The 22,381-nt window shown below is 39.6% G+C and overlaps 1 protein-coding gene across 1 annotated transcript in view; it reads right to left on the bottom strand.

Moving 5' to 3' along the window:
* Positions 1-18,082, bottom strand: part of TAFA5 (TAFA chemokine like family member 5) — a 445,101-nt gene extending 427,019 nt beyond the window's left edge. The window contains exon 1 of the mRNA XM_075274184.1: positions 17,290-18,082. Coding sequence (XP_075130285.1) covers positions 17,290-17,380 — 91 coding nt within the window. The 5' untranslated portion in view covers positions 17,381-18,082. The remainder of the gene's footprint in view (positions 1-17,289) is intronic.
* Positions 18,083-22,381: the final 4,299 nt, after the last annotated feature.

The following is a 22,381-nucleotide window of genomic DNA, read 5'->3' as shown; positions in this document are numbered from 1 at the left end:
TCCGGGGCGGGGGGGGGGGGGGGCGGAGGAGCGGAATAACAGCATCGCTTCTGCCGCTGCTCGCTTCATGCAGGGCAGAAGCATAGCGATATTGCAGGCACCTGTACCGGCGTCTACACTCCCCGGCATCCGCTGTAATAGAGAGTTAGGGACAGTTAGACGCCGGCACAGGTGAAGCCTGCATGAAGCCAGCAGCGGCAGAAGCGATGCTGTTATTCCGCTCCGGGGTCACATATGCAAAGCCAAGCGGCGAGATGCCGCTGGCCCTGCATGCGCGCTCATAGACCAGTCTAGCCTTCACAATGCGAATACAGACCCGACACCCTGTCGGGTCTGTATTTGCACTGTGCAGGGTAGACTGGTCTATGAGCGCGCACGCAGGGCCGGCGGCATCTCGCCGCTTGGCTTTGCATATGTGACCCCGCCCACCAATGACGAGCCAAAGCCGGAAGACAGAAGAATTCACAGAAACGAAGACTGGTAAGTATGCGACGTGGGACAACCCCTTTAATCATTACGCTAACAGCCATGACAGCTCTAAGATATTAATGCACTGAGCAATGTTACTAGCTTGCTAGCTTGGTGTCAATAGTGTAGTATGTCAGCCACTTGGATTAACAATTGATACTTCTGTAAACCTGCATCAAAAACTGCACCAAAAACTGAGTGTGTATTTCCAACTTAAAGCCATAATCTTCACCACTGATGTATCCCCGGACATACATAAAATTGCAGATGTTACACTTTTAGACAACATTTCCTTATTGTATAATAACTCCAGTGACATATTTATAATATTTTTAGCAGCTTTTTAACCCAAGGACTCCATGGACAATTAGTTTAAAGGGGCTCTATCACTGGGAAAAGTAATTTTAACTAAACACATCCTTGCATAGGCTTTAGAAAGTCTATTGCACACTTACCTATAGTATGTAGATTGCCTCAGTGGTTTCTGAATAAGTCCATTTTTATTCATATGCTATTGAGCCTCCAGCCAGCTCAAGAAGTTCCCAGCAGCCTCCTCTCTCCTATTATCTTCTATGTGTGTGAAGGAAGCTGAGTCATCATCAGCAGCAGCAGCAGTCTCCCATAGAAAACAATAGGAGAGGTGTGCATGATCTATCGTGCACCAGTCTAATTAGCATATGAATAAAAACGGACTTATTCAGAAACCACTGAGGCAATCTACATACTATAGGTAGGTACGAAATAGACTTTCTAAAGGCTATGCAAAGGTGTGATTAGTTAAAAATGACTTTTCCTAGTGATAGAGCCCCTTTAAGGCTGGGTTTAGACAGCGCTTTTCTCTTCAAAAACACGTTTGCTGAATATTTTCCTGCGTCTTTCACATGCTAATTTAATTTGAATATAGAAAGGTTCTGGATCCCACGCACCCTGTATCCACATTGTAGGACTTTTCTGGGCCCAAGAGTGGTATGTCTGTTTAGTATAGGATCCCATCTGAATGAGGTCGCCTTGTCAGGGTAAATCGGCTTTTACAGTTTGATAACATTTATATACCAACAATCTCAAATGTATATGTATAAATAGTAATCATAGCAGTAATGTTTTTTGCTCTATTTATACATGTATTGGTGCTTTTTACAGAGTGTTTATGTAATTGTTGTATTGCTATAATTCTAGCCATAACAAAAATGTCAAAATCACTAGTTAAAAACACAGTTGGGAATTAGAGATGAGCGATTAGTATTCGATCAAATAGTAGTATTCGATCCCTGCATAGTTATTGGTGTACTCGGTCGAATACCACGCGGGAAAAATTTCATTCCACTCCCACCTTTCCTGGCGCTTTTTTTTTAAACAACTATGCAGGGGAGGTATTCTATTGAATATACTCACTCATCTCTATTGGGAATGTGATTTTTGATATGCTGCAGCATATGCACTTTTATAGGTGGGGTACAACTATTTGAAGTGACACCTCCTTCTACAATTGTTATATTTGTATATACTGGCAATGCAGGGTGAATAAGGAATGGATCTCACAAAGAAAACAGAGAGAATTGCTAGGGTGAATTTTAGAACGTGTTTCCTGCTAAAATAAAATACAATATTCCAAACAAAACAACAGACCTGTGCCCAGTAGTTACATTTTGGAAGGATCATTGACTTATGGATAGAGAAGAAGGCATTTACAAACATCACCCACTTCGCTTGACCATTATCTTCACTATATTGTTAGGATTAGGCTGAGTTCATGCAGGTTTTTTGGACCGAACCTGAAGTTACGGTCCAAAATACGGGTAGCTGCGACTGGATGCCGATGAAATGCACAGGCATCCAGTCGCACACTCTGCTTCGGTCTAGGGCAAAATGAATGGGCCTAGTCTGGAGGAGGAAGTGTCTTCAGCCGGACTCGTAAGGTGACTCCGCCTGAAGAATGATCATGTCCGTTCTTTTTTCCAGAAGCTGGAACAAACGGCTCCCGGAAAAAAGAACTGACCAGCTCCCATTGATTTCAATGGGAGCCATCTTTTTGGTCATGATTTTGAGGTGGATACGATACGGATACGATTCTCAACACAACCAGTAATACTGCAATGCTATGGGAAGGAAGCAGTCATGTTTTTCTAATCCTGAATACTCTGTATTCCAATAAAGAATCAATAACAAGTAATTGACCAAGGACAGTCTCACTTCATATTCATTTAACAAAACATGAGAAAGTGCTTCACAAAACAGCTACATTTGTTCAGATTGGCTGTTCTATGTAAGCACATGATCCACATTCAGTTTATTCTCATCTCTTCAAGGATAAACTTAATAATAAATTACTATCAAATAATTCATCAGTAAAGAAAAAACAAGATTATCATTACCTACCCAACATAAAGGATTCTCAGTAATAGTAAGTATCACCCCTGAAACCCTTACATCAATACGTTTATTATTAAATACAGATTACAATGTAGGAAAGCAATGAATCTATACCATTGTTATAATATGGTTTGTAAAGGGAAATCATAAAACATTCATTTTATTGGTGTGCTTATAACAATAAGTCTGTCTTTCTATGAGTAATGCCTATTTAAGTCAAAACCAACATTCACTTTTCCTTGTGAGCTCTCCAGTATGAAGGCTCTTATATATAAATATACAGTATCTGTATAAGCAGTAACAGTGGTAAATGGCAGCCTTCCATACAGAGAGATTTGGATCAGCTCCAGTGAACGATGAAATGAAATACAGCTCCACAATTTTAAATGAGTTTATGCATTTACATTCTACTTTTCTCTAGGAAAAAAAATGAAACCTTCATCTTCAGGTCATCAAGGCTAACCTAAATTAACCTAACAAAACTGGAGAGGAAAGCGATTTCTACTTTGAGGGACGTCCTTCATCATTAAGAACTGTCTGCTTCTGTCTACTCTTGATTTGAAATACAATGGTGAACAAGCAAAGCATTTCAAAATATCTTCTAGAATCTTCACTGTCCAACAGACGAAATGCAAATATGGCTGAAATATGTGCATTTATTTTTCAAAACTAAAAGAAAACCATTTTATACCTGTGACAATGTGGAATTCATTCATATAATTCATCAGTAATGGGACTTCTTTAGGAAATATCAAATAAATATAAATATATATATATATATATATATATATATATATATATATATATATATATATCTCAAAAGAAAATTCAGGCAATCGTTCCAGTGTTCACTGCATGAGGGGTGTGGCCCCCTCTATTGGACTTGCACTCCTTCCGACTGCACTGGACTATCTAATTGGAAATTGGAATAGAGTATCCCATAGATTTAACTTCAGTCTCCCATCTGCAATGTATCCTACTTGCCCTGTATTCACACTGTAGGAATATTCTGGGCCCAGAAGAAGTATGAATGTTCAGTGTATGGTCCCATCTGAATGAGGTTGCCTTATCAGGGCAAATGTGCTTTTGCAGTTTGATCAAATTTGTTCTACTAAGAACTTCACATTTATATGGGTAAATAATATCATATAATAACAGTATTGCATTTTATATGGGTGGGCCTGGTGCTGTGTACAGAGTGATGTTTCATTATCTGCATTAATACAATCATACATAAATATAAATAAAATAAAATATATAAATATTTTTTATTTCGCTTTATCAGACACATATAGATTTTAGAGGAGGAAATTAGGAAAATAAATATTTAGAATCAAAAGGTTCTATATTTTGAACTAATTCTTGAGCAACCTCTTTAGGAATAATGTTCCATAGTGCAAACAGTATAATGCCCCACAGTATGATGGCTCATAGTTCCCCCCTTACAGTATAATGTTAAATAGTGACCTCCATACATTATAATGTCCCATAATGGCTTTCACACAGTATAATTTCCCATAGTGGCCTCTACACAGTATAATGTCCCATAGTGGCCTCTCCACACACTATAATGCCCTATAGTAGTCCCATAGTGGCCCCTCCACACAGTATAATATTTCACAGTAGCCTCCACACAGTATAATGTCTCACAGTAGCCCCTCCACATAGTATAATGTCCCATAGTGACCCCTCCACACAATATAACGTTCCGTAGTGACCCCTGCACACAGTATAATGTCTCACAGTAGCCGCTCCACACAGTATAATGTCCCATTGTAACCCATCCACACACTACAATGCCCTAAAGTAGCTCCTCCACATACTATAATGCCCTATAGTGGCCCATACTGTTTACTTTATAAATTTTCCAAATATTTTGGGTTTGGGTTTTGGGTTTGGAACAACTCAAAATGTGCAGAGTTTGACACCCACAAATCATTAATATACTCTGGGGTCTCTTCAGACCCACAGAATAATGAGCGGAGGCTCAGGGGAAGTGATTAAACATAATAAACAGTGGTACTCACCTCTTCTGGCCTCAGCACTGATATTCCGATCTCTTCTGGTCACAGAGACATCATGAATGATGTCCACTGAGGACTATGATTGTGCATCATGACACAAATGTGTCGATGGATGCGCAAAAAACTATTAATATGATCAGTAGCTATAGGTACTATTTACTTTTTCTAATCTTGCTCCTTGACTAATACACACTCCCTGTCTTACCACTGTGTAGAAACATAGACGATTGATGGCAGAAAAAAAGACATGGTTCATTTAGCCTCTGTCCACCTGGACTTACCATTTTACCTTAAGATAGACATGTGTTTATCCCAGACATGCTTAAATTCACCTACTGCAGATTTCCCACTCTCATGTTCTGGAAGTCTGTTCCAAGCCTCAACTACCCTTTAAGTGAAATAATATTTCCTGACATTGCTTCTGACCTTCAACAACTAATTTCAGATTGTGCTCCCTTGTTTTTGTGTTTAGTTTTTAATCCTCCTGAACCCTTCTTATACCTATAACTTAATTGAAGGTTTCCGTCATGTCTCCCATTTTCTTTCTTTCTCCAAGGTTATATAGGTAAAGTTCATTGAGCCTCTCCTGATAGGTTACATGTTTAGACCACTATTTTTGTACCCACCTTTTCACCTGTTCTATTTTATCTCTATTTTTTGTAGTTGGGGTCTACAGAACTTCAGCTGCTCTCTGCCTCCCACTGCAGCACTCCCTCACACTGCAACATTACAGATCACTTAACCACCCTTAAGTTACAGATGCTTATTAGGTGTCTACTGCACATATCGTAGACTGAGGTGAATAAGCCTTAGGAGAGGGAAGCCTTGAGAGTTGCTTTAGTATATTGTTATACTCAAAATCAGTGCCAATGGCTGTATGGCTAATATGCTGTGTAACAGTATTGTATATTATTATCCATTGCTGTGTTACTGATGTGTAAACTGTATAACAAACAGTTTTTAACACAAACTCTAAGGTCAAAGCTGATCCTATGTATTATGTAGTGAGAAATAAGAACTTGCATTATGCCACAAACCTCTGAAGAATATATTATAGTACCTTGTTAGCAGATATGACAGGTACTGCTGGGAGGTATAGTGGTCCAGCTGTGAAATTTCAATACACATATGTGCTATATAGGCATGCAATTATGGTGCTAACCTGGTTGTTTACCATGTTATCATTTTTTTAGTAATGGAAATATTCGAAATAATACCTTATACTTTAGCTACAAACCTGCAGTATGTATTGATGAGATAGATAGATAGATAGATAGATAGATAGATAATAGATAGATAGATAGATAGATAGATAGATAGATAGGTGATTATATAATACCTTTTCATTATTCTTTACTATTCTTAAGCCTTTTGCGTGTAACAGACATCTAAAATTGAGAACTAATTAAAAAAAAATAGAGTTACATATTTAAATGCAAATTCTAGAAGCATAAACCTAATGTTAACTGATATGTCATATACACCAGTAGATTTACAGCAGCATACCAGTATACAGTCATTTCATCCCTAATAGAACATATACATTTTCTCATTCATTAAGAAATTATATGCAATTATCAAATGACCAGAATATTGTTGGCAATTCAGTGTGTTCCATAAGATGAATTTACCTCATTTGGTTGTGTATAATGGAACACTTGCAAAGTTAAAAGTGCCAAAATAATTTTTATACCCCATTTCCCAGCCTAATAGAGGGTAGTGTCTTCTTTTTAACAAATGATCATGAGTTTCACTTCATTATGCAGCATCAAGAAGATTTAAGTTGCTTTGTTGCTTGTGCTGGTTTTACTACAAGATCGTTCGGGCAATTTGTAAGGTGCAAATTGAAAGGAAAGCTAGTGATGGTTCACTAGCATGTCCATTTTCATGCAGGGGAGAGATGTGCCAAATGTACAATAAACTGGCATGGGAGATGGCGTAGTTTTCAGTTATAATTTATCCCAGTGTTGTGCAGTAAATTATAATAACTTTGTTGCACTGTGATCACTCCTCAATTTCCACAAAAGTGGGGGGGTGGACATCATTAATATGTAAAAAGACACAAAATTTATGCAAAACAAGCCTAAAAAATTTGCAACATCTATTTTGCTAATTTCTGACACCTGAAAAATTATGAAGAATGGGTGTAAACGTTAAAGGAGTTCCCAAAACTGAATATTGTATACCTTTCCTAGCGATAGATAACCAGTACTAGATCGATGAGGGTCCAGCGTAAATGAAGATCTTACATCATGACTAAAGTCTAAGGCCTGTCAAGAAAGTAGTTGGAGCTCTAAATACAGATTAAGAAGGGTAAGAAGCAAACCATATACTGCGTATGTTTGCATTATTTTATTGCAGTAAGACTTAGGTATAGATTTAGATAGATAATTATATATAATAAAAAACATACTATTTGTGTTAACCTCATCTACATAGCAGGTCCTGTGATGGCTAAGAACCTCTACTTCAGTGGGTTAGGGAAGGTCATGTAAGGTTTACAGTAGAGCACAGATTGTTCACAACACATTAAAATTCCAGGGCAATACAGCCAGTTACACACAGCGATCTGTTCCCATTAATCTTGTGTATTTCCAAGCATACAAACCACAGATTCTATATACCCTAGGGGGTCACTTTGAAATAATGGACCTTTCCCCATTTAGACATGTGATTTCACTTCCCTCAGACCAAAGACAGACAGGAATCAATTGCTATGGTATCAACCGCTTACTCTGCTTTACTATTTTGTACAATACACAGAAACTGTATGTTAGGGAATTGCTAAATGACAATTCCCCAGAAGCTGCTGGAGAACCTTGGAGGAAGGGGCACAAGGGACAGTGAGCCCTAAGCTGAAGCCCCCCACTGTCCCTTCCTATTGCCAGTCCCTATCCTACGTAATAGGCGGCAACTCGAAGACGATCCCTTCCTATATATGTGAGACACAAAACTCAGACAAGACAAACAACAACAAAGGAAGGTCAGCTAGCCAGGGTTCGGTAACAGTCGAGCAATGCAGTGCCAAATCGAAGTCCAAAAGAATAGTCAGTAGGGAAAGCCAGAGGTCAAGGATAAGAATACAAGTAAAATAACAGCAAAAGAAAGCCAGCAAGCACGAGGCAATAACAGGCACCAGTGTGAATGTGAGCCAAGATTAAATAGGAGAGATGAACCTGCCCTGGACCTGACAGGAAGGCAGGTTCGCAATCACAGGGCAAGACAAATTTAACCACTTAATAAACAAAGGCAACAAGGGCAGAAGGCGGGTGTTGTGCAATTCAATTACAGAACTAGAGCCGTGTTCACACAGTGCAACTAAAAACTCTAAGCAAATTATCAAACTACACACGCCTCCTGCGCCGGCGCATGCGAGGAGATGGTGGTGCAGCAACTCGAACAGGCAGAGATGTTACAATGTAGCTGTATCAACTGAGAAATAAACATTGGGGATGCCAAGGTATTAATGTAATGGGTTACACACATTAAAGGAAGGTGTAGGGTGTTTTATAGGACCAACCTATAACAATTAGAGATTAACGAGTAGTGAAATATTCGAGATTTGATATTCGATCGAGTAGAGCCTCAATATTCGACTACTCGATCAAATATCGAATCCCATTATGGGAAAAAATGCTCGTTTCAGGGGAAATCACTATTCAACTAAAGGAGAGTCACCAAGTCCACGAGTAGCAGGAGGAAAGTGTATAGGAGGAGCACTGTGCAGTTAAAGCGCACAGACCCCATAGACTATAACGGGTCCGTGTGCTTGCAGCGCACTGCCTGCACGAATGATTTGTGCGGGCAGTGCGCGGCAAGCACATGGACTCCATTATAGTCTATGGGGTCCGTGCACTTTAACTCCACAGCGCTTGCAGTTGCGCTGATATTCTGTTCAGGGAGGGGGGTCCTCCTGCGTACTCCTTCCAGACAAGAGGCAAGCACTAATGTGAACCGGCCCTTACTCGTCATGCAGAACCAGCATTGATGGGCCGAATGCTATACACTGTATAGCATTCGGCAAATCATCGCTGGTTCTGCAGCAGGCTCGTCCTTGCTAGTCGGGAGAGCTGGCAGCTTGCGGTTATGCGGGAGCTGACTTTTTCTCATAGGAATGCATTGACCAGCGTTGATTGGCCGAATGTTATACAGTGTACAGCATTCGACCAAGCAACGCTGGTTCTGCCGGAGGCTTGTCTGTGATGAGGCGGAGTCTAAGATTGGACCACAATGGAGACTGCTGAGACTTAGTCTCCGCCTCCTCACAGACGAGCCTCCGGCAGAACCAGCGTTGATTGGCCGAATGCTATACACTGTATAGCATTCGGCCAATCAACACTGGTTCTGAATGGAATCTTTACTGCGAATAGCGATAGTATTCGAACGAGTATGAGTATTTCGAATACCGTAGTATTCTATCGAATACCTACTCGATTGAACACTACTCATCTCTAATAACAATGAATCAGGTTATGTTATTATTTTCCAAATTGATTTAGAATCGTGACAACTCTAACTACTATGGATCTCACTGTCGTCTCTCTATTGGCATTTTTTTGTAAATCTGACCACTGTTCCAAATCCACAGTGTGTCTAGGAATAGGCACGACAGCTCTTTTATTTCTCTTACTAGCTCTTTGATCAATACTAACTACCAGGCTCTTGATCTATCCCTAGAAGACCTTGAATAACTTCTTCACAAAGCAGATTTTAATTAGATGCAATTATGAAAACAAAAGAGTGACCTTATTTAACCTTTGCAATGGCTATAGCAAGACATAGGCTATTTACTGATGCTTATGCATAGTTTCACCTCCAACAGTGATACTGGATGCACATTGCATATTTTATTCACATGACCAACACCAATGTGTACTGTAAGGAAAGGTTATCGTGTTCGCAATGGCATAACAGCAATATGTTTCTCCTTTAACTCATATCAGAAGTGATAAAAGTTAAAGGTGCCAGTGTAAGTTACAACAAATGTATGCATGTGCTTAATTTTAGTTTCTTCCATCATGTTTCACCATATTAGCTTACCATTGACTTTCTCCACAACCAGATATAAATGTGTTAAAATAATGATATTACAATATTCATGGCATACATAGGGTTAACATTCTAGTCTGTTGACTTCATGGTACATGGGTGCGGTTAGAGTACACCATTTTAGAGTTGTCCTTATAAAGCAGCAAGATGGAGGGCAACACCCCCTCTCATGAATATAAATGAGTGACAGACACACACGTCTGGATCGTCGTGGGGGGTGGTGGTGGTCATCCATGGGGGATCTATGCTCGTCTGCCTACTATCTCTCTCTGTTATCCTTGACAAGATGCCGTGACCATCCCAGAGTTCCATCCACCAGAAGATCAACCATGAACCAAGCTGGAACTCTACAAGATATCCAGATGAAGAAACCCAACTATGAGCTTCTCTGATGATGTAAGCTAATGAGACATTGACTGATATTTCTGTTATTCTGGAAGTTTTCCCTGTGTTCCTGTTTTTCCTTGAAGACATTAATAAACCTCCATATTGTTTTTATAACAACCTGACTCTTCCTATCATGTTACCTTATGAGTCCTATCTCTTAAGGCCTCTCAACACGTGATTACTAGAGATGAAGGAGTACTATTCGAAATGGCAGTTTTGAATAGCACGCACCCATAGCAATAAATTGAGCCAGCCGGCACGCAGATGGGGTCGGCATCCTGCCGCTTAACCCCCTACGTGACGGCTGCGTCCATTCATTCCTATGGGTGCGTGCTACGAGCTACTCGTTAGTCTCTAGTGATTACAGATTTCACCTAACATTGGATATTTTAAAAAATGTATAATTAATATTCCGGATGCAAAAATACAGCTCTATCATGGAGAACAATGGGCCAAAGGCAGACAAATTTTCATATATGTGTGTAAAACCCCATTCTGACATGCATTAAGAATTACAGTACTAAGTATCAAGAAGCAATTTCACACTTAATTTGGCATATTAGATTTCCTGATGAAAACAAAATTATGTAGGGAAGAAAGTGTTGTTGCCTCTACCAGCCTATGAGAAGCCTTAAGCCACTGAGTGAAAGGTAGAAAAAGAAAGGCAAGCATCAGATTGCTTGCTGATGGCAAAATCACCATTCATATTGCACTTGATATACATGACCCCATTACACCTGAAAGAAAAGGAGTAGTTATGATAGGCGACAAGCTCAAGCAGAACTTTTCATTTATTAATAATCCATGTTGGACCTTAAAATAATAAAGTCATTGTGTGCTGACAGAATATACAAGTAAAATGTCAGTGAACCGATCATAATCATATAAACAAGATTTATTCTACAGTCATTTTTTACAAATGTTTTTCAGGTGTCTTTTCAGAATAATCTATGAAGAGTACCACTATTTTAGACCATTATGTGATTTATTTTGGAATTTTTCACCATTTTTCTTCTTTTCAGACTATGCAGTATCTCTGTCAGCTGTTACTGAACTGAGCTGTGGAGTGGGTGGACAATAGGAGATATGTTGTCTCTCATACATAGAAATGGATATCATGCGCAACTACCATTCTATTCAACACCGTCAGAAGCAGCAGCATTGAGGACATTATACAGCAGTATTGAGCAGTGTGGCTGTGAATCCAGTACTTCTGAAAGTTAGTAAAAGTATCTCTCTCTCTCTCTCTCTCTCTCTCTCTCTTTCTCTCTCTCTCTCTGCAACTACACTCTCCCACTTCCACAGGATTTTATGGGAGCATACATGCTGGGTTCTCAGTAAGAAAAATGAAAGTGAGCAATCAATTCAAAGAAAAGAGGAAGAGAAGTAAGTGAAGAAAACTCCATTTTTCTCTTGATATATTACGTTGGTTCTTATATTCACTCATACTATTGATTTCCATAAAGTGTATGAAAAGTTAAATTATTACAAACTTTTTTTGTGTGACAAAATCAAGGGTAACATTATAGGCAATGAGGCCTCTTGGAATTCATTTGTTTCCATAATTTAATGATCAGGATTTCTCTAAGATTTGAACTTAACCTTAAAACAATTTTTGTCAACTATGTAAAATAGCCATGAGGTAGATACAAAATATGATATTGCTGAAGATATCACACACATCTAATACCTTTACTAATGCCTATTTGCACAGCAATCCATGGTAGAAAAAAGAAGTTGCTCCGTCATTATGTGACTTACTGTGAGTAGACAGCAATTATTATTGAGGAAATAGTCTTGCAGACAATATAATGAAAAAAAATTACTGGAGTGTCCCTTTATTTTAAAAAATGGCAGTCAATACACATTACCTTTCCTGAATCCTTCAAGATGTATCAAAACTTGCAATGACATAGTTACAGGGAGATACAGAGTTCACTGTCATAGCAATGCATCTACTCCAGAAAAGATACCACAACAGTGTTGAAAGTACCATGCTGTAATTGTTCTACAAAGACATATCACACGTTATTGATTCCATACAGGGAGATACCATACATTTTTAAAGTGTACCTCATGGTCATGTCATGACTTGTTAAAGGGCAACACAACACAGGTTAAGACTAAACAGAATTTTATGAGACTCAGTAATAAAAAGAAACCAAGATGTACTTTGACTGTGTGATCAAACAATTCAGAAAAGGACATTAAACATAGATGATGGTAGTTTCTGCAACTCGGGCTACACATACTTTTAGTTATTACATCCACATCCCTCAGACCCTTCATGGTACAACCTGAGATGTAATTTAGAATCTTGAAGAATTGTAATAGTCTTGAGAAAGCCATTCAGATGGCCAATTATGGTAATGGTGGTTGGAGTAAATACAGAATTGTTTCCCTGTAGCATGTGAACATCAAACACCTGTCATGTAATCTCATCAGATACTAAACAAAGGCTATGCCCTCTCATTAGACCCTAGTCAACAGCAACAAACTAACTAATGAGGTTGTGATTGCACGAGGAGGATAAATGAACAAATCAGAAGAGAACAACTGCAAGAACATATTCTCCTCAATAAGGCCAGATCAATGGTAACACCAGCATCTACATCTCGAAAGAGAACTATATACCTTCTGAAATCTGTCCCACAGCAATGTGTTTATTCAGACATTACACATCTCTGCTTGCTGCTAAAGGTATAGACCATAAAAATGAATTTTCCAAGTCTGCTTTATTACAGTACAAAATATTATCTTTCCTCCATACATTTCACATAAAATTGTCTATGGATGCACAGAATGTGCAAATCCTAGCCAAACAACTGTCTTTGTAACCCCTTCATAGTACAATAAAGACAGCTATGGAGGAATACAGTATACTGTTTGCACAATCTATGTGAATATTTACTAAGCAATGTTGACTACCAACACTAGAGGGTTAAAACAGTGAACTCACAAAACAAATAAATGCAGTCTGTAAATGATTCTAGGTATATGCTCTGAATCCTGCTCAGCATGCTGGCACTGCTGGAACCCAGACATCCTAAGTCATAATGCAACCAAAAGCATCATCTGCATGAAGTTTAGCTCTTCTCCTTGTGTATGAGAAGGATATTAAAGATGACTGTTTTAAAATAAGAAAAGAGAAGATGACAGACATATCAACACCAAGAAAATAGTTTGTCTTCTATTAAATATACAAATGCTAGATCTCCATGTGACGCCAGAATGCTTACCTGCTGATACTGGAAATTGACATGTTATACCCTAAATAAATAGAAATATGTCCATACATATAGATACTGTGTATGATTTCTAATCACCTCTACTCTAATACTATAAAATCACAGTTATTGCCCCACACTATACTATTTAGGCTGTGTTCACATTTGTGCCAGTGTTTCTGGTTTTATGTTTAATCAAATGAAAATAAAACTAAAATAACCATTTTTGTGTTGAATACATCACATGATGGACACCAATGGCACCCAACAGACCTCCTGACTATACTAAGGTTTGTCAGATTTTTGCCATGGTGTCCATTATTTTACTAGTCAAAATAACGCACTGTGCTGTGTTACTTTTACTGGCTTTTTTTGATGGAAGCTGAAACAAAGACTCCTAGTGAGATTTATGACTCAAATGTAACACCTTCCTTGGGCAAACCATTACTAGACAAATTTGAAGGTTGCCAACACTAAAATTTTAATCCTGTACATGTTATGTCTATGAAATTTTTATTACTTGGCTACCAGGTAATAACTCAAAGAAGAGCAAAGGAGAGTTGTCCACACTGGGATTACTTGAGAATATGAGTTGAGATTGATATCCACACTATGCCCAGCCATTTACATACGAATATTACCCTGGCTATTCACATCCATTTTGATGTGACTATAATCCAGGCTATTGACATCCATTTTGGTGACAGCATGAGCAACTCTGTATCAAACAGCATGTGTAATTGTAACTGAACTCTAATTTTATGCTGCATTGCTAAAATACATCCTCTCATAGCAGCACTTGCCCTCATTTTTTCTGGGACAGCCTCAGTTTTACTAATATGATAGTCTACAAAGATAATGACGTGTTGAAAAGGATGACTAGCAGTAGGTTACACAGGAAATTTTGTTGCTGGGTACACATCTTCAATAGCTTTCTGTTCTGGAGTGATACACAAAAGCCAGGAAATGGAGCTTGCTGTAACTTTAGGTAACTGTAATCATCACAGACAAAAGCTGCATTATTACAGAATCATGTAGCGTCCATTATTTCCTATAAAGAGCAGAAAAGATGGATGTCTGCACATAATACACTAGACTATATATATCTATATAGGCCGTTAAATTATGTATAAATAGTATTATTAGTATACATATATCTATATAGCTTTATTTACTTTACTCAGCCTCTATGGGTAGACTGAGAAAGGCTAAATGTGTAATAGACTGATAGCTTTGGATACTGCCTAGACAGGCATGGGACTGCAATTATAAATTACAATGCCCTTTCCTTAGTTCACAATTCTATTCATCTTTTTGAAACATTGAGAGACAGATTGGACATCAGGGAACGGATTAGCCACAGGACGACCTGTATTTCTACATAAAAGCCTAAGTGTGGAAAAATGGCACCCTGTGTCACCCATTCTTCATTCCTGAAAAAAACATATTCATGGAAATGGCCATTTAAACAGCTCTTTCCCACTCATGGCAGAACAAGTGGTGATTGTTTCCCCCGCACATATCAAAGCAATTTTACTTAGCCAGAATAAGATCACCAATACTGATACAGGCCTTTCTTCAAGACAAATCAAGGACAGGAAATGGTTACGTAAAAAGTGTCCATTAATCTTAAACAAAACTTTTATATAAACCCAATAATCCATAGTAGAAATGCAGAATTAGTTCATGTATATTGCTGGAAGATGACATCTCTATCAGTTAGTGGCAATAATATTATGCAATTTATTGGCTGACATGTAGGATTTTCACTTATTACTGTCTTTGGGTGTCATAAAGGTCAAAGTTCTGAGTGTAAAGACATCTTTAGAATGATCAAAAGGATAATTTAATTTACTGTTCATATGGTTTTTCCCCCAACAATATGCTGTATAACCAGACACTATCCCCATAATGGTAGTTTAAGGCATCTATGGCTGCATGGGGACTACACACAGTAAATCAAATCCATACATATTCCACAAGACGTTCCATTTTGAGGCTAATAATTCAGGAAGCCCTGATCACGTCTAATATGGAGAGTTTGGCTACAGAACTACTCTGAAGGGGAAATCATTTCATATGCATGATGTGTTAAGCCACAACTGCAATCATTAAACACATCATAAAGTCCACTGTACATTTCTCATTAAAGCTGCAAGAAAAAAAAAATGTCCTCTAAACTGAGCTTTCAAAAACAGAGATGCGAGCCAGGATAAGAATGCTATGCGATCAATTAGGAGGATTCTTCTTATGAACTTTCCATATTTTTGTTTTTCAAGGATCAAAATTTCTGCACCACAGGAAACATCCCCCTGGCAAGTTCTCCTTGACATTTATAAAACAGAAAAACTGGTGCTTCATTAAGACAGAGGGATGCAAAACACAAGTGCAATAGGGAAATGTTACCTTGTATAATACATTACTAGGCTGCAAATAGAAAAAGGATATATATCTGATCAGCCAACCTCCAGACATTTCATGGCAGTAAGAGCCGCCTGTATTAACAAGTGTAGCATGGAAATGTTCAAGCATAAGCCACACATACAGTAGCTCTCTCTATCCAGGCAGTTAACTAACCACGCACATTAACTGCTTCCTATTGATAGGAAACATCAGATCCTAAATAGTGAAAAAGGGGAATAAACAATATGTGTCCACCATTCCAGAACCAGGTCAGTGCCCTCGAGCAGCCAAGCTCATCTTACATATACAACAATAGGATTTCTTCTCCATATCATAACCCAACGAGCAATTTCCTGTGATGTTTGCTCAGAACATACCAGAAGATCCACACTTCCATCAATCTGCCTGGTAATAAATGCCGCTATAGCAACAGATGTGATCTTTGTCATTCCTCAGTAACAACAATCTATAGAGAAAGCCATGTTGCACCACAAGTAACAAGCAGATTGGCACCACAGAGAGAAGGACAACTCTATGGGCCAGGGGCTAAGCACAATGACTTGTAATCTTTATAGAGTTAATGTTTTCTCAAGTGCACAATGCGACATTGGTGCAAAATCAGGGCAAAAAAAACCTGTCTAAGAATAAACCGACATCTACTTGTCTGCATTGACACCAAGAGAAGGGGAAAAGAAACATAAGTTCTGTAGGTGCCTATGGTCTATAGGTGCAGGTGACGTCTATGGGAAGGGCAAGCTGCACAGATGGCATGGACTGGCATAGTATACAATACTACATGCCTACATAATCACCAGGCAGCAGCTGATCAGGAAGATTTTCCACTGAGAACACGATAATAAATGTAGCTGCAGATGCTATGGCTATGTAAGGAGAACAGCACTTAACTCCATTAACCTTTCACACTGTGGATTTCCATTGGGATGGTTGCTAGTCAGTGACCACCCAAAATCCAGTTGAGGAGTTTGTTTGGAGTGGGGACTAGAGACTAGTGAATGGCTTGGGGCCTGAGCTGCAGAATCCGCTGCATCCTGTGCACTCCGCTGCCCTTTCCATAGAACTTTAGTGCCATCTATTGAAAACTTGCTGAATAAAAGGGGATCAGGGCACCTATTGATCTGGATTCCAAACAAGCCAATTACTCAACAGGATTTTTTTTTTTCTCCCTTCCCAGCTCTGAGCGAGTCATTCCACCTGCACAATGCACAGCTCCATGCACTTCACCGTTAATTGCCGCTAAATGGGAGCTGTGCCCAACACAGCGCATCTTACCGCATCCAGTCCCCAGTAGCAGCACTACACCCCGGCTAATAAGGAGAGCGCTCCAACAGAAGCATATTTACCTTCTTTAAGGAACTGAGAGTGGATAAGAAATAGAAGCAAACAGCAGATGGCCGCTCCTGCTAGTGCCCATAAAGCCTTCAGGAGCTGCATGTCGCTTCCCAAGTCAGCGAATCCCCACAAAGTAACACAGTGAATCCCGAGCACAGCGATGCATGAAGGGCTCCCGGAGCTCACAGTAAAGTCTCAGGCACCATGCTCTGGAAGCCCCCAACCATCCATGAATCAGCTTTCTGTTCCTCGGAGTTGGCCAGGAGACTGGGCACGATTGCGCAATAGATGGGAGCCATCAATTATCCCTTCTCCCCGGTCAATTCATGCCCATGTCCCCCTGGGCGCTGCTGCTGCCCCTGCTCCTTCCAGTCGGGTCGGGGTGCTGAGAAGATTCCTCCCTCCTTGCCGTGTGCGCCAACTTGTCCTAGGAAACAGGCTGTTGTGTAGTAGCTGCTCCCTTACGTGTTGCTCTGCAGAGGCTCCCCCACCCTGGCAGCGGGCAGTGGGCTTACTCCAGCTGGCTGGATGGCTTCATTCCGATGGTGAGGCGGGCAGAGCTGGAGACACGGCAGCGGGCACAGTCCTCCTGCAGCTGATGCTGCTGCTGCTGTTGCTGCTGATTGCGGAGGCTGCGCTGCTTCTCCCTCCTGTTCTCTGACAGGAATGTGTGATGCCGCTGCCCTCCCTTCCTCCTCTCCCTCCCTCGGCGGGTACAGGGCTGGATGGTAATAGAGGTGGATTATTTATTGTGTCAGTGCCCAGCGCCCGCTGCCTCCTTATTTAAACAGTGCCAGAGCTCAGCGCAACTTTCCCTGTGCTGAGACTGTGACGTCACGCCTGCCCCCCTTCCTCCACGGCAGTGTCTACCCCCCTCCTCCCCCGAGCTGTGACCTGTCACCCCCTCCCACAGAACAGGACAAGCGGGGCTTTCCTTCCTGGCCCTGGGATTCCACTCTCCAGACAGGACCTTCACACATCACCTGTGCCAGCCTCAGTGGCAGATGGATCACCTCAGCACTGCATCCTCTATACTGCATGGATGCAGGCTGCTGCTACTGCTTAATGCTGGGCTAATGATGCGGCCTGACAAATGGACAATCCATGGATGCCTATTGTATGTCAATGGGCAGCTCATTCCGGCATTGTGTAATAGGCTGCTGAGGTGCTGTCTGTCTCTCTGCCTCTTTATTAATACACATACTCTCTGGTTGTCTTGGACACATGAAGTGAAGGAGTCCTTTCATCTCTCTCTTCATAGCAGAGACTGATGAGAAGTTTCCTTCTGGCTGCGCCTTGTCCTCACAGTCCTTTACTGCTTTAGCTAGAATGTGGAATACACACACACACATATATATATATATATATATATATATATATATATATATATATATATATACACACACACATATATATTCATACACACACACATATTCATGCACACAAACATACCCTCACGATCAGGCACGCTTAGTCAAGGTATCAAGTGTTTCTGATTACAGATAATGGCGTCATCTTTACCAAAGCACCCAGATAATGTGACGTTGTCTTACATAGGACTGCAGGTACATCTATTGTATTATTAGACTCAACCAGAGACAATGCTGTAAATTGAGAAATAGCTGTTTTTTCCCAGTTTTAGGCTCTTTTCACATCCGCGTGGGAGGTGCCATCGCAAATTTCATCACATTTCATGGGGAAAGTAACTTTCTACGCAGACATGTTTTTTTTTCTGGTAAAATGTTGGACACCATGATGGAACCCAACAGATGTCACTGGTGTACATCACACGCCAGGGAATAGTCTCCAAGACACTTCAATGACTTCTCTAGTAGACATGTCATACAATGTGATTAGTGCTGGTCTGGCTGCTGTGACCCTGATCTATCCTGCAATGAGGGGACAAGTGCCAGTATGTGCGCAGTCACTCTACCTGGAAATAAATGCAACTTACAGAAGCCTCAATACACCATTTAGGACACGACTGACATCAAATTAATGGGGCAGGTTTTACTAGTACAGTACTTGAGTAATAAGTGTTATTGGGACAAATCCCTTTAAAGTTAGTTGTAATGTGGCAGATGATTTGTCTAGACTAGTGTTTCTCAGTCTTTTGAAGGGAAGTTCCCCCTAATGACAAAGTTCCACCCAAGTACTTTCAAAGCACTTTACAAATGTTAATAAAGTTATATTTTATTTTGAGCCTCCTGCAGCAGTAATGTCAAATTTAATGGGAAGAGTATAACAGTGCACAATATGTTCCCATCAAAGTGACAGACCCCATTATAAGAAAGTGGGCTCTGTGGAGGAAGGTGGTGTTAGGCATTGTACCCATTACATGATGTCCATCCTGTGATGGGTCCTGTTTCAATGTGAAGAGGGAAGTAATACTTTTTGAGGTACTACACCCACTTTTGACAAAGTAGCATCTTTTTTTTGCCCACCTTTTTGCATGAGGGGCACATAATGTTCCCACATCACATATAAAATGCCACAGAGCCCCGCAGATGCAGTAGTATTCTACTAGGTCTGGAAGAATTGCCCACTCTTCCTGCATTCTGGGAGGTCATCCTTTTTTTTCTAGGACCCTCCAGAATGATTTGCATGAGTTGGCAAGTATAATTAATGTCCCTTAAATGTCCTGGCTTGGATTACATGGGTGTCATGTGAGTAAATAATCGTATTCCCAAATAATCCTGGAACATATATCGTTAGAACTTTGCAGTACTTTGTTCCTTGATTATTTCTTCTGGAAACTTCTGAAGTTCAGGTAAATGGGTATGTCCCTATATAGTTTGACCCTGTCAGCAGTGTTTGGACACTGTTACCCCTTGTTCACATTGCATTTGGTATTCTTTTTGGGGGGAGGGGAGTGTCACCATGCAGACTCCCCAAACGGATTACCAAACGATGTGCACGAGGGGTTAGACATGCGATAGACAAAGGCAATGGCAACGCCCTGTTGTCCCTTTTCATATTTAGATCAGTCTTCATAATGTCCAAGAGAAATAATAAAGGTACAGGACATTGAAGAGTTCTAAGAAGTTTCTCCAACATTTTTATTGTATTGGTAACTCAAAGATTTACCTAAACAGATATGTCAGGAGTGCAAACAGGTTCCCCTTTAAGACATTTACATCTCCCTCCATGCCATTTCAATATTTCATTGTCAATGAAAACAATATGTAATATACTTACTATGCTTGTAATATTCTGTCCCATGAAACAGATGTTTTCCATTTGGGTGGGACAGAATAGAATCATTAAATATTGGGTTACAATATGTTTGTTTTTCAGTATTAGGCCTCATTCATACACCAAAACAGATTTAATGGCACTCTGTATTTAGGAGGTATTAGGTAGTAGGGTCCCAGGGTACCTGATAATGCAGTAAAAAAAAGATGTCCACACTACATTTAATGGTGCTTATTAAGATATTGGTCTGCATTCTTAATAAAACCATAATGAGAAATTTGAATGCGGAGTTTTCTTTTACTTAATTCACATGTCAGTAGTTTATGTACACGTGCTGTCTATGTCTTCCAAAGGTAACACAGGCTCACCGAATCTTGTGTGTGAATTCACACTGCTTTTATTACAGCTGATTTTGGACCATTGTCCACATTAAATTCTACCCCTATAATGTACCTCCCATTGTTTGCAATGGGAGTCAGTGACCAACTCCCCTTTTTTCAGCATTCTAAACAAAGAAGCATTATGTCCTATTTTACTGTAGCTTTGTGGTCAGGTTCTCTATGTGAAATTGTGGTGTTTGGGCAAATATTGACGAGGCTGACCAGATAGTGCAAGTGCTTCAGGTTTTTTTGCCATGGTTTCCACAAGCAAAGCACTCATCAGATGTTTCCAATGAGTATTTTGTAGAAAACAGTGTGAACCCAGCTTATATATGAATGTAGTATTCAGATGTTCATTTTTTTTGTCTTTAGAATATTGCATTACTTATGTCTGTGAAAGGATTGCATGTGTGTAATCATCTGATGTTTTTCAGTGGGTTGGGACATAATGGACCTCCTTCTGTTTCTTGAGATGTATGTGCAGACAGCAAATACAAGAAAATTGAACATTATCATGGATGACCAAGAGTCAGCATATTTACACATAAAACCTATTTATAAATGGCAGAAAGTGACATTTGGTTTGGAGCTATTGGTGTCAAAAGTAAAGTGCACCCAGTAGTAAAGTGTATGTCAATGCCCATTCACTTGCCAGATCTGACAATGGTGAGATGCCAGTGCATAACTTTAAATGCCCAGAGTAAATAGTGAACATGTCCTAATCTAATTGAAAGGACCCATTCTTCACCAGGCATTGTAAAATTGTCTTGAGCGAACGTACTGCGCAGGGTGTGTTTGTATCTCTTCATGTCTCATGTCCAGCTGGGCGTTAAAATTGAATTGGTAGGAAACTTTAAGGCTAAGGCCCCACAGGGTACAGCAAAAAAGCACTACAGGAAAAACTGCTGCGGAAATGCATAATGGTTTTTCTCACAGTGCTTTTCACCGAAAGTCCCTCTTTGGACTTCTTTTTTCCATTATATCTATAGGGAAACTGCCAGCGTTTCCTTAGGTATAATTGACATGCTGCAATTTTCAAAATCGCAATGGTTTTGGAAGTCTCAGCATGTCCGCTGCATGTATTTTTGCACTATGTTTGCATGGGATTCGCTATAATATAATAATAATATTATTTATAAAATAATGTTATTAATTTCTAATATTATTTATTATTATTTCTAAAAATATTTTTTATTTTTCTATTATGCATGCAGAGAGATCTTAACTTACTAAAGAAAAAAGTATGCAAAAAAAAAATAATGCAAAGAGTGCACACTGAAAAATATATTGAGTGTGCAGTAGTGCTGGGCGAACATTGATATCTATTTACCTCGATTATGATTAATGAATGATTATTTTAGGACACTCCACTTTTTACATGTCACACCCCATATCTATATGCTACTAAATTTTGGTTTTGGTTATTCACATATCAGCAATCCTGATTGGATAGTGTACTGTTAGCAACATATGCTTTACCTAACGGTAGTGTGAGACAGGTTGGCATAGGTGCAAAATAATTGAAATA

This window comes from Leptodactylus fuscus, chromosome 5, assembly GCF_031893055.1.
Source record: "Leptodactylus fuscus isolate aLepFus1 chromosome 5, aLepFus1.hap2, whole genome shotgun sequence".
NCBI classification, from domain to species: domain Eukaryota; kingdom Metazoa; phylum Chordata; class Amphibia; order Anura; family Leptodactylidae; genus Leptodactylus; species Leptodactylus fuscus.
Note: the sequence above shows the minus strand (reverse complement) of the source record. Positions and strands in the feature narration are given on the sequence as shown.